General features: G+C 39.0%; 1 protein-coding gene across 1 annotated transcript; it reads left to right on the top strand.

The window, feature by feature from the left end:
* Positions 1-1984: 1984 nt before the first annotated feature.
* Positions 1985-10840, top strand: dnajc25 (DnaJ (Hsp40) homolog, subfamily C, member 25). The gene is made up of 5 exons (XM_059358557.1): positions 1985-2369; positions 5778-5930; positions 7328-7698; positions 7803-7902; positions 10131-10840. Exons 1-5 carry the CDS (start codon positions 2028-2030, stop codon positions 10251-10253), a joined length of 1089 nt encoding a protein of 362 aa, XP_059214540.1. The 5' UTR covers positions 1985-2027; the 3' UTR covers positions 10254-10840.
* The last annotated feature ends 4494 nt before the right edge of the window (positions 10841-15334 follow it).

Raw genomic sequence — 15334 nt, forward strand, 5'->3', positions numbered from 1 at the left:
AACATTGTTTATATTATGATTAACTCCATTACTAACCATCTCAATCAATATTCAGTGCAATGGTGTTCTTTACCTCTTGTAGATCATGGTTCAATGAAGATAATTCACTAAAAAAATGCATGTTAAAACTTTTTTTATGTACATTGGAAATACCTACATATAAAATACAATGGTTAGTGATGTGCCAATGAAGCTTCACCATTTTCATTATTTTATGAGTCCACAAGATGGTGCTATTGGTTTAAAGAAAAAGGCTGAAGTAATGGTGATTGTGTGTGCTTTCAGCTCTTTGTTGAACAGAGAGTGCCATCTAGTGGGTTTATAAAATAATGAAAATGGTTCATGAGGCTTCACTGGCACATCACTAACAATGGTTTTACAAGGCATTGTTATGTGAAATGAACCCTTTTCATTGTATATGTCGATTACACTTATTAAGCCAATAGAATAGGTTTCATCCCGAAAAAATACTTTTTACTATTTATTTTTCATTTTTATATTTTAAAACTTTGAAAAGGGTCAATTTGACATGTCAGTCATTTATGAATGTTACTTTTCTTTGAACAGTCATGGCCTCTTCTGAATACACAGTTCTCTATCAGGATGTCGTAGCAATCAATGGCTACCTGAGGGTGCAGCAGAACAAAACATGTCAGGCTTATTTTGTGTGCTTGCTTGCAAAAGCACACTAACGACTATTCACCGGGTCTATTTTTAGTGCCACGGCTTAGGAGCGAGGCATCTCTTATTATTGCTCATGTTTATTATTATAGATTATTCTTCTGTAAAAACTTTGCCGCGTAAGTAGTCTCGCAGCTTTGAGAAATCGCGAAAAGTAAAAACGTTAAAAGTTGCGCCCTAATCGGGAATCGTGTAGAATGACTTTTACTTTTGATACTTTAAGTACATTATGATGCTGATACTTTTGTACTTTTACTTCAGTAAGTTTTGAATGCAGGACTTTTACTGTAGTGGAATAATGTCACAATGGGGTATTAGTACTTTTACTGAAGTAAAGGATCTGACAACTTCTTCATCCACTGACTGCACGTCATCATTCTCTACCTGACACAAAGATCGTGTATGCAGACAGAGGGATAACTCGGTAACCATAACACGGTCCGGTTCTGTGCTGGGGGCCACTAGTCGGTAGGTTCGTTCGAGATGAACCAGGTGCAGAATCGAATCGATGCGATAATGCACGTCGTAAACCGAACCGATACAAGACGTCACACGTAGGGAACGATAATCCCAGCTGCTTTCCAGAGACTGCAAGACCCAGGGCATCACGCATAACGTCTGGCTCTCACCAAGGTTATAACAGTTAACGAAAACTAATAAAAACTAATAAAAACGAGTTTTTAAAAAAATAATTACTAACTGAAACTGTATTGTGTGGTTACAAAACTAACTAAAAGCTTTTAAAGTGTAGCAGAGTGCGTTCACATTTCTTATTTGACATCAACTCTAAAGTCTCGATATAAAATTTAAATTCTTTTGTAAAACACTTAGGTTAGGGAGGGATTTGGAAAACTTCATCTTACCCATCAGAAGCACAAGATTTTTTTTAAAGCATATACTGTTTTGTTATTAGATTATATCTTTAGGGACAAAAATGATGGGCTGTCCAGTCTTATCGAGTATGAATTTTTCCATATCCCTCCAAAATATAGATGACAATGGGCAACTAAAATAACTAAATAAATAAATGTAAAGTTGTCTCTGGCTCATCTCAACAAAAAGGGCACATTTCGCCTACATCAGCAAACCTGGAAATCAATTTATCACTTGGGTAAATATTATGCAAAATTATAAAATGAACTTCTCTGATATCTCTTATTTGAGAGACAGAATTGGAAGGGACACAACCATGCTCTATGCCAGTTTATTACCATCTCTCCCTCTGTTGTATTGACGATCTTTAACACCTCGTCATCTCTCCATCTCGTCGCGTCCTGGTGATGCAGGCAGCGTGCGACGGGCAGCCTGCTCCGGAGCAGCAGCAGCAGCAGAGGCAGTAGACGGAGATGGCTGCGCCCACGGAGCGGTGCCGCGGCGGAGGGTTTTGTGGCTCTCCGCGGACCGTGAAGCCTTGGTGGCGGCTGGCGGTGCTCTTCTTCTCCGTGTCGTCGCTGCCGGCGGTCACCGCGCTGGTGGAGGGCCTCTACTGCGGCACGGAGGTCTGCTACGATGTGCTCGGCGTCACCAGGGAGGCCCCCAAGCTGGAGATCGCCCGGGCTTACCGGCAGCTGGCCCGCCGGTACCACCCGGACTCAATCAAGAAGGGAGGGCCCGGTTCGGAGGGAGAGACCCAGGAGTCCGCACACAAGAAGTTCCTGCAGATCGCGACCGCGTACGAGACGTTAAAGGTGGGTCAAAGTCTCAAAGTTTTTATTTAGACACTTCAGCAGATCCTCATGTTTCCACTGTGTCTAATATTATCTTTAATATTCCAGTAATATTCATCAAGTGTCGCCAACTATTGTGCACTTATACTCACATTAGGATTCATTGTGCATTTTTATTTACATCTTATTTATTTACATTCTTTAATATAACGTGCATGATGGGGACTGACGTTGCATTAATGGCGTATTATTTATCCACTTTATTTAAAATAAAAATACAAAATCTTTATCATTTTCTTATTAATGAGGGGGCTGGCATATGGTACTGTTAATACCACCTTAAAAGGAGAGGTGTGAATCAGCAGAGGCCCCACAATAGGGCTGGGCAATATGGACTAAAAGTCATATCCCAATATATTTTGCCTGAATATCGATATACGATATATATCCAGATATTTTTATTGCAAAGTGAGAGCAAATGTTCAGTCAAAGTGAAGTTTTTATTGAGATACTCCAGCAGCCACTCGTCCCTAAAGATCCTCAATTCCAGTGCACACGGTGTCTAATAATATCTCTAATATTCCAGTAATATTCATCAAGTGTTGCCAACTATTGTGCACTTCCGCCTCCGTAATACTCACATTAGGATTCATTGTGCATGTTTTTATTTACATCCTATTTATTTACATTCTTTAATATAACGTGCATGATGGGGACTGACGTTGCATTAATGGCGTACTATTTATCCACTTTATTTAAAATAAAAATACAAAATGTATAATTTTTTGTTATTAATGAAGGGGCTGGCATACGGTACTGGTAATAGAGGTGTGAATCATCAAAGGCCCCACGATAGGGCTGGGCAAAATGGACCAAAAGTCATATCCCGATATATTTTGCTTGAATATCCATTTACGACATATATATCCAGATATTTTTATCGCAAAGTGAGAGCAAAAGTTCAGTCAAAGTCTCTGAAGTTTTTATTGAGATACTCCAGCAGCCACTCGTCCCTAAAGCTCCTCATGTTTCCATTGTGTCTAATATTATCTCTAATATTCCAGTAATATTCATCAAGTGTTGCCAACCATTGTGCACTTTCGCCTGCGTAATACTCACATTAGGATTCATTGTGCATGTTTTTATTTACATCCTTTTTATTAATATTCTTTAATATAACGTGCATGATGGGGACTGACGTTGCATTAATGGCGTACTATTTATCCACTTTATTTAAAATAAAAATACAAAATGTATCATTTTTTGTTATTAATGAAGGGGCTGGCATACAGTACTGGTAATAGAGGTGTGAATCATCAAAGGCCCCACGATAGGGCTGGGCAAAATGGACCAAAAGTCATATCCCGATATATTTTGCTTGAATATCCATTTACGACATATATATCCAGATATTTTTATCGCAAAGTGAGAGCAAAAGTTCAGTCAAAGTCTCTGAAGTTTTTATTGAGATACTCCAGCAGCCACTCGTCCCTAAAGATCCTCATGTTTCCATTGTGTCTAATATTATCTCTAATATTCCAGTAATATTCATCGAGTGGCGCCAACTGTTGTGCACTTTCTCCTCCGTAATACTCACGTTAAGGATTCATTTTATTTACATCCTATTTATTTACATTCTTTAATATAACGTGCATGATGGGGACTGACGTTGCATTAATGGCGTACTATTTATCCACTTTATTTAAAATAAAAATACCAAATCTTTATAATTTTCTTATTAATGAACAAAACCGACTTTAGAAGGGAAAAAAGAATCTCCATTTATGAATACATTTTTGACCTGGAATGAAAATAGACTTCTTCTGCGTGCATTTTCTACGTGCAGATTTTGCACATATGACTAGAGCTGGGCAATATATCGATATAAAAAATATATTGATATATTTTTAAATGTGATATGAAATTCATATTGCATATATCAATTTAATAAAAAAAATCTCCTTTTTTACATATAAATGCTGCCTTTACTTTGGTTTGTCATATTTAGTTATTTTGTAATGTTCGTTATTCTTTTCTCATATAAATACATTTATTTCAGGAAAAGATCGACCTATTTTATTTCATAGGCTATTTTTAAAAATATATTTAGATATTTTTCAATCTAAATGTGCACTTTATGGAGCTTTGATTAAAAAAAAAAAGGTTCTCCTGTATTTATGTTAACTTAAATAAACGGTTTCAATAAAACTACTTGTGACATGTCATATTTGACTTTGACTGAACATTTGCTCTCACTTTGGGATAAAAATATCCGGATATATCGTATATTGATATTCAGCCTAAATATATTGGGATATGACTTTTGGTCCATATCGGCCAGCCCTACTGGGCAGCATGTATTGATAGATCTTGGGATAGGTTATGTCTGTTAACTCATAAATTGGTTTCACTCTAATTCCTAAAATATAAATTATTTTGCGTGTTTTTATTGCTGTAGTTTCCTCCTGGTTAGGATTCCTTCCAGTTCAGGAGGTTTTTACCATGAATTATCTGCAGCATCGTCTCTAAGAGCCACTGATCAAAATCTGTAAAAACACTGAATATGAAAAGCGTTCATGTTAATAAGCAGTGTTTCTCTGAAGCTTGTGACCTCCTAGAGTGCTCCGAGCTGAGCTGTAGCCAGTGTTTGCTCAGCTTGTTTGTCTGATAACCAAAGATCCAGGCCTCAGATTAAACATGCTTCCCCTGCTTAGATTATATGGTATAAAATCTCAAAGATCTAAAACGTGTATCACAAAAATGTGCCTTAAAACTGAATTAAAAGTCAATTTATGATGGCTTCATTCAACACTCAAAGGGGATACGAGGCCACTGACAAATGAATGGGACCATTACCTTGATTGAAATGAAGGATCTCTTTCAGTATATTGTATTGCAAAGACACATTTTCATTTAAGACATGATGTAAACTTTTGTTTTTGATCACCACAAATGCAGCTACATATTTTTCTCTGATTAGAATGATTTTAGTTAAACTTTCTTGTTGTGACATGTGCAGAATGCTCTTATTCATGCACAACAGACATAAAACAATGTGTATTTTTTTGTTGTAATGTGCACAAATGTTTTGTTTGATTCGATTATTCTTCCAGAGAAAAATGTGGTTCCACTCTGAGGTGGAAATAAACTTCTAATATTCACCAGAAGGACTGATATGTGTATATGCAGATGTCCAAATGTTTGCTTTAGTTTCGTGTCCAATGGGGAAGTGCCACATAGACAGAATAGAGTTATTACTCTGCAATAATTGCACCTGAGAGCAAACAGGGTGTATCAAAGAGATATGAAGAACACCTGCAGGAATGAAGAGAAAAAAACCCACTAAGACTTAAAATATAGATTCTTGAGTTTGTGTGAGCTCTGCCTGCAGGTATAATGCAGAAATAATGTGTGTCTGTGTGTTTGCAGGATGAGGAAACTCGGCGGGACTACGACTACATGCTGGACCACCCTGAGGAGTACTACCAGCACTATTACACCTACTACCGCCGACAGCTCACTCCCAAAGTGGACGTCAGGATCGTCATCCTGGTCACCATCTGTGCCATCTCCATATTTCAGGTACGACTACAGACAGCCTCCAGAAACTACCAAGCCAGAGCCAGAAACTACCAAATGTTCTAAACACCACTCCGTCCATATTAACTGGCTCTAGTTCTAGCAGGTGAGAATCAGCGTATCGGCCCCACAATACCATTTTATCCCGATACTTGAGTCACAATACAATATTATTGCGATTTTAAGCATTTTACGATATGGTGAGTATTGCGATACAATATATTGTGATTTAACTGTTTAACTGCATTTTGTGTCCAAAAAATTAAATTCAATCAAGAATTTTATTTGTCAAATAAGAGAAAGTTCTCAGTCTGTTCATCTCACTTAAGTCTTTTTATTTCTCCACAATGAGAGTCAAACCCACAGTCTGACCAACAAAGTATTCAGTCAAACTGAACTGAACTGATATCAAACATGTATGGACGACAACAACTGCAGCATTTTTTCAAACTTTCAAAAACAACAAGCTTCCCTGCTCTCTGTTTTTTTGATTGAAACATAAAAAAGCCAAATTTTGCAGCGTTATTCCTTCCTGACATGATATCCTGACGATATGGCGTCTATAGATTCCTTAGATCTTCTAGTTTCATATAATACCAGTATCTCCAGTATATTCCTATTCCTACTTGGTGGCCATGAATTGATATAATATTGCCACACAAAATATGGCGATACTATTACGATTTGAAGCTGTGTTTAATGTCATGGATATATACGAGTCTGGACCATTGATGTATCATAAAAACTGGATACTGGATAGAAGGATGGCCCCTTTTTAATCCAATGAGAAATGCTTACATGGCGCATACGACAAAGAAGTTTTCTACCTTTTTAATTTCACACGATGTGCCCCACTGAATCTGCAGTCTCTGTGCTTCTCCTGCAAGCTCAGCACGTAGACTTTATATTGTGATGAGGTCACAGCTTTCTAAATCGCCTCAGCTCAACTAGTATTACTCAAGGAATTATTCTAACTGGTTGGTGGATACTGGTATCATATGAAAGAAGAAGATCTAAGGAATCTATAGGCTGCAGTTGTTGTCGTTTGTTATCAGTTCAGTTCAGTTTGACTGAATACTTTGTTGGTCAGTCTGTGGCTTTGACTCTCATTGTGGAGAAATGAAAAGACTGAAGTGAGATGAACAGACTAAGAATTTTCTCTTAATGGACAAAACAATTCTTGATTGAATTTAATTTTGTGGACACAAAATGCAGTTAAACACTTAAATCGCAATATATTGTACAACAATACTCATTATATCGCAAAATGCTTAAAATCGCAACAATATCGTATTGTGACTTAAGTATCAGGATAAAATGGTATCATTGGGCCTCTGCTGATTCCAACCTCTAGTAAAGCCTGTTCTCTGAGGCCTCTGACCCTCCTGTCCCTCCTCCAGTACTACAGCTGGCACAGCAGCTACAACGAGGCCATCAACTACCTGGTAACGGTCCCCAAGTACCGCATCCAGGCCACGGAGATCGCCAAGCAGCAGGGCCTCCTCAACCGCACAAAGGAGAAGGGCAAGAATCGCCGCTCCAAGGAGGAGATCCGGGAGCAGGAGGAGGAGGTGATCCGTGACATCATCAAGACCAAGATCGACATCAAAGGAGGCTACCAGAAGCCCAACCTGTCGGACATCCTGCTGTGCCAGATTGTGCTCTTCCCCTACTACCTGACCAACTATGTGACCTGGTACGCCTCCTGGATTTATCGCTTCACCATCTGCAGGGAGGAGTACGGAGAGGAGGAGAAGTTCTACATGATCAGGTCAGTACTTCCACAAAGTTTAACCAGATACAGTATAGTAGACGCCCTGATACCTCAGTGTCTTCTCACTGTGAAGTTCTCCGACTCATTGTTTTCTGTCTCAGGAGGAACATGAAGATGTCTCAGTCTCAGTTTGACAGTCTGGAGGAAAACACCAGACAATCATTCCTGGACAAACAGCTCTGGATCAAAGAAAACTTTGAGGTTTGCCATTATTTAATCCTTCTTTAACTCTTGTGTCGTCTTAACTACTTGTCCTAAGGGTCAAAAAATGACCCACCTTCACTAAACCCAAATCTATTTTGCATGTAGAAACAACCTTCACTCATCACAAACTTTGTGAAAATCGAGGTTTTCCCTCTTTATACTGCAGAAAAACTGTATTTAATCAGTGGAAAACTCACCTTTATAACACCTGTCATTATTGGTTTACTGTTTTACTAAAGGGGTTTATTTTTATTGCTAAAAAGCTACTGCATAGGTGTAAACATAATTTTTTATCAAGCGTGCATGTGTACGTGCATGCACGCATGCATGGTTTTTATGGTATGAAAAATTACCATAGCTTCAGCCTTTTTCTTTAAACCAACAGCACCATCTAGTGGGCTCAGAAAATAATGAAAATGGTTCATGAGGCTTCATTGGCACATCACTGGCGCTATCAATCCGTAGCATTTCTATTTTTGCCGCGAGCCGTTTCTAAACCGCATCAAGCTCAACAGAGCAGATCGCACCAGACAGGAAATCCGACACAGATTCAACGTAATACACTTCCGCCCCCTTTCAAAATAAAACACAATACGCAGTTCATGCAGCCTGAAACTGCTTCACATCAACATTATGTTATGACCGGGGCACCAGATCAGCAATCAATCAATCAAAGGGTCTCAGAGGGTCAGAGACATGGACGACAAGAGACTGATTGTTGAAGGGGAACAACATACAATCATTTGTGACATAACACATTCTTTTTATAAGGATAGATGTCGAAGAAGCGTCGAAGAAGCAAAGTAAGCTGTTTTTATACACACAGTTTATCACGGGATCTCGCACTCTTCTGTATGTTCAGGATTATATCGTGTTCTCGTTATCTTGCGTGTATACGGCTGGCTCGCTGCGCTGCCGTTACTCTAAGGCTGCACAATTAATCAAATTTTAATCGTGATCACGATTTTGGCCGCCACGATTAAATTAACCTGATCGTCGGCGATATTTCCATTTTAAAATGCGGCTCTCCTGCATATCTAATCAAGCACTTTTTACACCAGTAGTCCACCAACCACCAGGGGGCGAACACATAGTTAAGGTTTCATGTAGCTGCCTAAATAAATAACGAGCGATCGCTAAGCAAGATGTGACGTAGTACTCGCCGCCACAACAACACATGCCTTTTGTAAAAGCCGGCGAAGCAGTGTTGCCAATTTAGCAACTTTGTTGCTGTATTCAGCAACTTTTCAGACGTCCGTAGCAACAATTTTTCAAAAAAAGCGACTGGCAACGAATCCAACGACTTTTTCTGCTGTTATTTGAGACTTTTGGAGACTCCTTCTTACTCTTCTTAACTTGTTAAGGAGTCGAAGCGGCACAGTCCTCCTGCAGCAGTCTCTCCCAGCTGCAGAACCAGAGGAGATGTTAACCCCTTAGCGTCCAGTCTGCAAATTGCTAATAGGCTAACAGTTAGTTTGTTTACAACAAGCACCGGACACTAAAAACTGTTCCTATTTTTCGTTTAAAAGTAGTGCAATAAAAATACGGGTGTTTTCCCTAACATGATGAATAATCTTGATTAATAATCGTGATTACGGGCGTTCCCGGTGGCACACCTGGTAGAGCGCGTACCATAGAGGCATTGTCCTCGTAAGCGGGCGGCCCGGGTTCGAACTCAACTCGGAGCCCTTTCCCACGTCTTCCCCTCTGTCTCCCCCTTCACTCTGTCCTATCAATAAAGCCCAAAAATGGCCAAAAAAATATCTTTAAAAAAAAAAAAATTGTGATTACAATATTGATCAAAATAATCGTGATTATCATTTTGGCCATAATTGTGCAGCCGTATGTTACTCGCCCCCCGGTGGGAATTGACGCCGAGCAGAGGACGGAGCAAAACCGCAGCCGTTCCGCACCGGGTGGAAATCCCCAGTAAGACAACACAAGGGTTAATATCTTCTTTCTGATAGCTTCCTTTTTAGTTTGTTCCCCGTCATCATGGGGCCTCTAGTGATTCACACCTCTATTGTCTAATCCTCATAAGTAACCTGATTGGTTGAATCCTTTATGAAAACTCAGAAAATGAACCTTGTTCCAAAAGAATCTAACTTTGCTTTTGCTGAGTTTATATTCTGTGTGTAATGTACATTCAACTGAACTGACCAAGTGATCTGTAACAAACTGCTGTAAGAAGTGACCCTGTAACCGTGGTGACGTGTGTCTGGCAGGTGCACAGAAAAGAGCAGGAGGAGGAGATGAAGGTGAAGATGGCGACAGACCCGAGGATGAAGAGATACCGCCGCTGGATGAAGAACGAGGGGCCGGGCCGGCTGACGTTCATCGACGACTGAACGGCCCCCGCGCTCCGTCTGTGACATACACACCTGCTGCCTCAGTGCCAACACACACGGACAACACACACACACTGCTGTGTGAAGATGTAAACCTGTACAGAAAGATTAACTATGCCTGTTTATATAGTGAGAGATATTTTCATAGGGATCAGGCCTCATCAATGGGATGACTAAGTGGAATAAACTGTGAGCTGGGGATTCAGATTTTTGAGTCTTTTTTTTTTTTTTTTTTTACATCTTGCTATTTTTTTTTTTTTTCAAAACCAAAACAAATTTCAATGATTAATTATATTTTTCTGTACTTTTCTCCAGCTGTTGTGTGTTCTCTCTCCTGCTGGTAAAAGCAGATGGATGAATGGATTTTGATGAAAGGATTTTGTTAACGCCAAGTAACTTGAAGGCTACCAGTCAAAGTGTCCTTGGGCAAAGCAGCCAAAAGTCTAAATTGTAGAATTATTGAAGATTATTAACACTTATTGAGTCTCCGATGAATAAACCAGATAGGGTTTTTTGTTTTGTGACATTTTTTTAACTTTTTTTTTACCCGGTTAGGTGAGAAGAATTTAAATGTAATTCCTTGTGTATCCAAGGTGTGTTTAGCAGGCTGAGCAAACAGAACGGGAGCAATGGAATAGTTGGTCTAGCGCCATCAAAAGTAAGTAAATCTGCTTTAAAAAAACTCACGCAAGCTGTCTGGTTTACATATTATAACAACCATGATTCCGAAAAGTTGGGATGCTGTCTGAATGAAACAGTGTGATTATTTGCTTTTTTTCTCAGTTTTTAATTTTTTTATTTTTTACATGCAGATGAAACCATAACTCTTTGAAGCCATGCTGTTGTAACAAGTAGAGGTGGGGCAAAAATCAATACAGCATAATAAAGATATTTTGCATGGTGATATATCGATTCATGACCGCCAAGTATCGATATTTAGCGTTCCAGCGGGCCGTCAGTATTTTCGCTCGCTTTTAGGAATATACTGGAGATGGTATCATATGAAACTAGAAGATCTAAGGAATCTATAGGCACCATGTGTGTCAGGATATCATGTCAGGAAGTTGTTGAAATAACGCTGCAAAGTTAGGATTTTTTTATGTTTCATTCAAAAAACAGGGCAGTGAAGCTTGTTTTTGAAAGTTTGATAAAATGCTGCAGTTGTTGTCGTCCATACATGTTTGATATCAGTTCAGTTTGACTGAATACTTTGTTGGTCAGTCTGTGGGTTTGACTCTCATTGTGGAGAAATAAAAAGACTGAAGTGAGATGAATAGACTGAGATTGATGATCCAGTTAAACAGTTAAATCGCAATATATTGTATCGCAAAATGCTTAAAATCGCAATAATATATCGGGACAAAATCATATCGTGGGGCCTCTGGTGACTCACACCTCTAGTAACAAGTGCATAATATAATATATAATGGTATTATCTCGCTGAAATAAGCAAGACGTCCCTGGAAAAAAAGGCTTCTGGGTGGCAGCATATGTTGTTTCATAAACCTGTGTGTACCCTCAAGCATTAATGATGCCTTCACAGATGTACCCATGGGCACTAACACACCCCCATACATGATGTTTGAGCTGGTAACAGTCTGGTTGGTCCATTTCTTCTCTAGTGAAAGAGAACATAGTGTCCATGATGGACTTTTCAGACCACAGCACACTCTGGGCCTGGGCCTAGAGGAGTTGCCTGTGTTTCTAGGTTTTGGTATATATGGCTTTCTCTTTGCATGGTGTTAAGTCTTGAACAGACTTGCATTTGTCCAAAACAAACTGTTTGACGACAAGTTTTCCCAAATGTTCCTGAGCCCACACAATTATGTCAGTGAGGGATCCAATGTTATTTTTCAGCCTGGCCCCTTATGGATAGAGATTTCTCTGGATTATCTGAGGCTTTCTTGCAATTGTTTAAGAAATGTACTTAAACAGTTATTATTTGAGGTGAGCAAACACCCCATCCTTGCTTGTAAGCAATTGAGCTTTTCATGATGCTCCTTTCATACCCAATTGTGAAAATATCCCGTTACTGGTGATGTGCTAATCTCTTCATTTTCTGAGGCACTCTAAGTGATTAGTGTTACTGTGTTACTGATTGGATAGATCGCTAAGCAGGATGTGACGTAGTACTCAACGCCACAACAACACACGCCATTTGTAAAAGCCGGTGAAGCAGTGTTCCCAATTTAGCGACTTTGTTGCTAAATTTAGTGACTTTTCAGACTGGAGACAAATCCAGCAACTCCTTCTTACTCTTCTTACTGAGCCGCTAACGAGCCAGAGGCTGTTAGCTACAGTTAGCTCTGTAGCAGTACAGTGTGTATGTGCTGCTGCTACAGGAGGTGTTCACTTAGCGATCTCTGTTTGTTTACAACAAGCACCAGATACTCTGTGCGCAGTTGGCGATGCCGTTAATTCACAATCACTATGTTTATGATCAGTGGAGACTCTGTGCATAATTAGCCATGCTGCTTTCAGCTGCTGACGTTGTGCACAGTTAGCGACGGTGAAAACTATACGACACCTCCAGAGTCTCAAAATCCCTCTGGGGGCTAACTTGTAGTGGAGACACGCAGAGTGAGTGGACTTTTCTCGGTGGCCATTTTTCCCCCTAGTGGAAACACTGCTGTTCAACAAAGGGCTGAAAGAATACTCAATTTACAATCGCTTAAGTCTTTTTTCTTTAAACCAAGATCACATCTAGTGGGCTTAGAAGAATAAAGAAACATTTTTTGGAACATATTTCAGGCATCAAATTCAGAGTGGGTGTATTTTTACATTTAAATATTAAATTAATGTCAAGAAAATAGAATTGGGGAATGATCACACTGCTTTATTTGCATCCCAACTTTTCTGGAATGAGGGTTGTTTACTGAATAAGTGTAGAAATAGAAATTTGGTGACGAGCTAACAAGATACGAGAGGGAAGTGCTGCTATCCATCTTTTCATTTTTTTTACTCTGCTAAGATGACAAACAGCAGTTCTGTTGTTGAGGAGCACAAACTGGTGATGCTGATAAGGTTCTTCTCTCTTTCCTGATCCGGTTGTTAAAGCTTTTTATCAGAGAAAAAGCAGAAGCAAAGAGAGGCTCTAAACTGATATTTATCTTATTGTGTAAATGGAAGCCAAAGTCACAGCTGCAAGTATGTGAAAATTTGTGCAACAGCAGATGTTTATCACAAGTGGTGTCTGCTGTTTCTTCAGAAGTTTACTGCATCTGAATAACTCGTTTTTCTTAATATTTATTGTTTCACATTTCACTGGTCTTTTTGGTATTGCGGCAGCATTAAAGTCATACTGTAACTACATAGCCATTCAGTCTATGATATGAATACGACAAAATTGTTTTATAAATAAATACATTTTTAAAAATAAAGTTTTAAATAACTTTGTGTCCGTTTCCTTAATCTAACCCCTTCTTGGTGCCCCCATGTTTGAAAAGATGACACCACAAAAGTCCTCTCTTGGATGCCTCCATTGTCTGTTTTTCAGAATAAGGGCAAAAATCTAAATTAAATTATTTCCCAAAATGTTGAAATACTCATTTGCTTGGTGTAGGTTTTAAATGGTTGCCCTAATGGGAAGTTAAATGAATTATTCAGCATGTTTACTGCACAAGGCCCCTCGAGGGGTTTATGCTCTGAGATTAGAGCCCGGCTGCAGCTGGATTTCTAAAGCCAATATTAAATATATTAACAAACACAATAAGAACATAGCCAATTTGAATATTTCTGTAATGTTGTGATTGAAAGCCAACCTAGGACACCACTACTAAAGGCTAATACATACTCTGCAAGAACAGAGAAATGTGTTCTCTCTCCCAGGGCATGATGTCTTTTTGCTCTTGCAGCCCTGGGAGCAAGGTTATAATAGTTTTGGATTTCTCATTAGTTTTAGTTTTAATTTCATTGTGATTTTTTGTTTTCAATTGCAGTTAGTTTTAATTTGTTTTTAGAGTGAGTTTGCTAGTTTTAATGAGTTTTTATATTTTGGAAAATGCTTAGTTTTAGTTTTTTTGTAACGGGGTATTTGTTAGGTGTGAGATTCAATAAGGTCACAATAAATGTTGCCTTTATTTCCTTTGTCTGATCCATCTCAGCCCCAATAAGGCTATTAAGTCATAAAACCAGATAGATGAAATAGATTTCATATCAACCAAAAAGATTTACGTATGAAAAAAGTTGACAAAGATGAAAACGAAGGACATTTTCACTGCAATTTTAGTTAGTTTTGTAACCACAAATTACAGTTTGTTATTTTTTTTTAAATCATTTTTATTTCAGTTAAAACTTTTTTCAATTCTAGTTTTTGTTATTTCATTAGTTTTAGTTAACTATAACAACCTTGACTAGGAGAGGGAACAAATTTCTCTGTTATTGACCATCATCTGGGCAGAACTTTGTTCTTGTGTGGTATCCAAGAACTATAGTTTGATTGGTCAGAAATTTGAATGTGACATGTGCTGCAGTGACGACTTCCCAGGACTTCTGCAGTGGAGTTTCTCTTGATGTATTTAGTATTGTTCTTGTTCTTGCCACATTGAGAAAAAAACAAAACACATTTCTCTGTTCTTGATGAGTATATAAAATGCTTTAAGCTTGCCTGGGTGAGTGTGACTCTTCCCTATATCTGAGAGGTTCATGCTGTGTTCAAGACTCACCCAGCCACTCCCCGTCTCTGCCTGCTTGCTCCAGTGACTCACTACTTTAAATAGGTGTATTTACAAAAGTTGTGGTGTGTGGAAAAACAAGAATAGTTTCAATCTTCATTCCTCCTCAGTCTCTTCCTCCAGTGTCTTTTTCCCATTGTGTTGCTGCAGCCTGTTGGGCTTGATTGAGTCCAACACCACAGCCCTCATGTGCACGCCAGTCTGAACCGGTCAATCAAGCTAAAACTAGTGATGTGCCAGTGAAGCCTCATGAACCATTTTCATTATTTCCTGAGCCCACTAGATGGCGCTCTCTGTTCAACAAAGAGTTGAAAGCACACTCAATTAACCTATGGCTAAGCCCCGCCCCTCCACTCACTCGGACAAACAGTCAACATTGCATGACAGGCGCGATGGCAGCTGTCACAG

This window comes from Centropristis striata, chromosome 19 (assembly GCF_030273125.1).
Source record: "Centropristis striata isolate RG_2023a ecotype Rhode Island chromosome 19, C.striata_1.0, whole genome shotgun sequence".
In the NCBI taxonomy this organism is placed as follows: Eukaryota; Metazoa; Chordata; class Actinopteri; order Perciformes; family Serranidae; genus Centropristis; species Centropristis striata.

Bases quoted from the DNA above. Each gene is read 5' to 3' on its own strand.
- dnajc25 (XM_059358557.1), top strand. From the start codon at position 2,028: ATGGCTGCGCCCACGGAGCGGTGCCGCGGCGGAGGGTTTTGTGGCTCT. The intron at 2,370-5,777 runs GTGGGTCAAAGT...GTGTGTTTGCAG, and splicing joins CCGCGTACGAGACGTTAAAG to GATGAGGAAACTCGGCGGGA. The intron at 7,699-7,802 runs GTCAGTACTTCC...TTTCTGTCTCAG, and splicing joins GAGAAGTTCTACATGATCAG to GAGGAACATGAAGATGTCTC.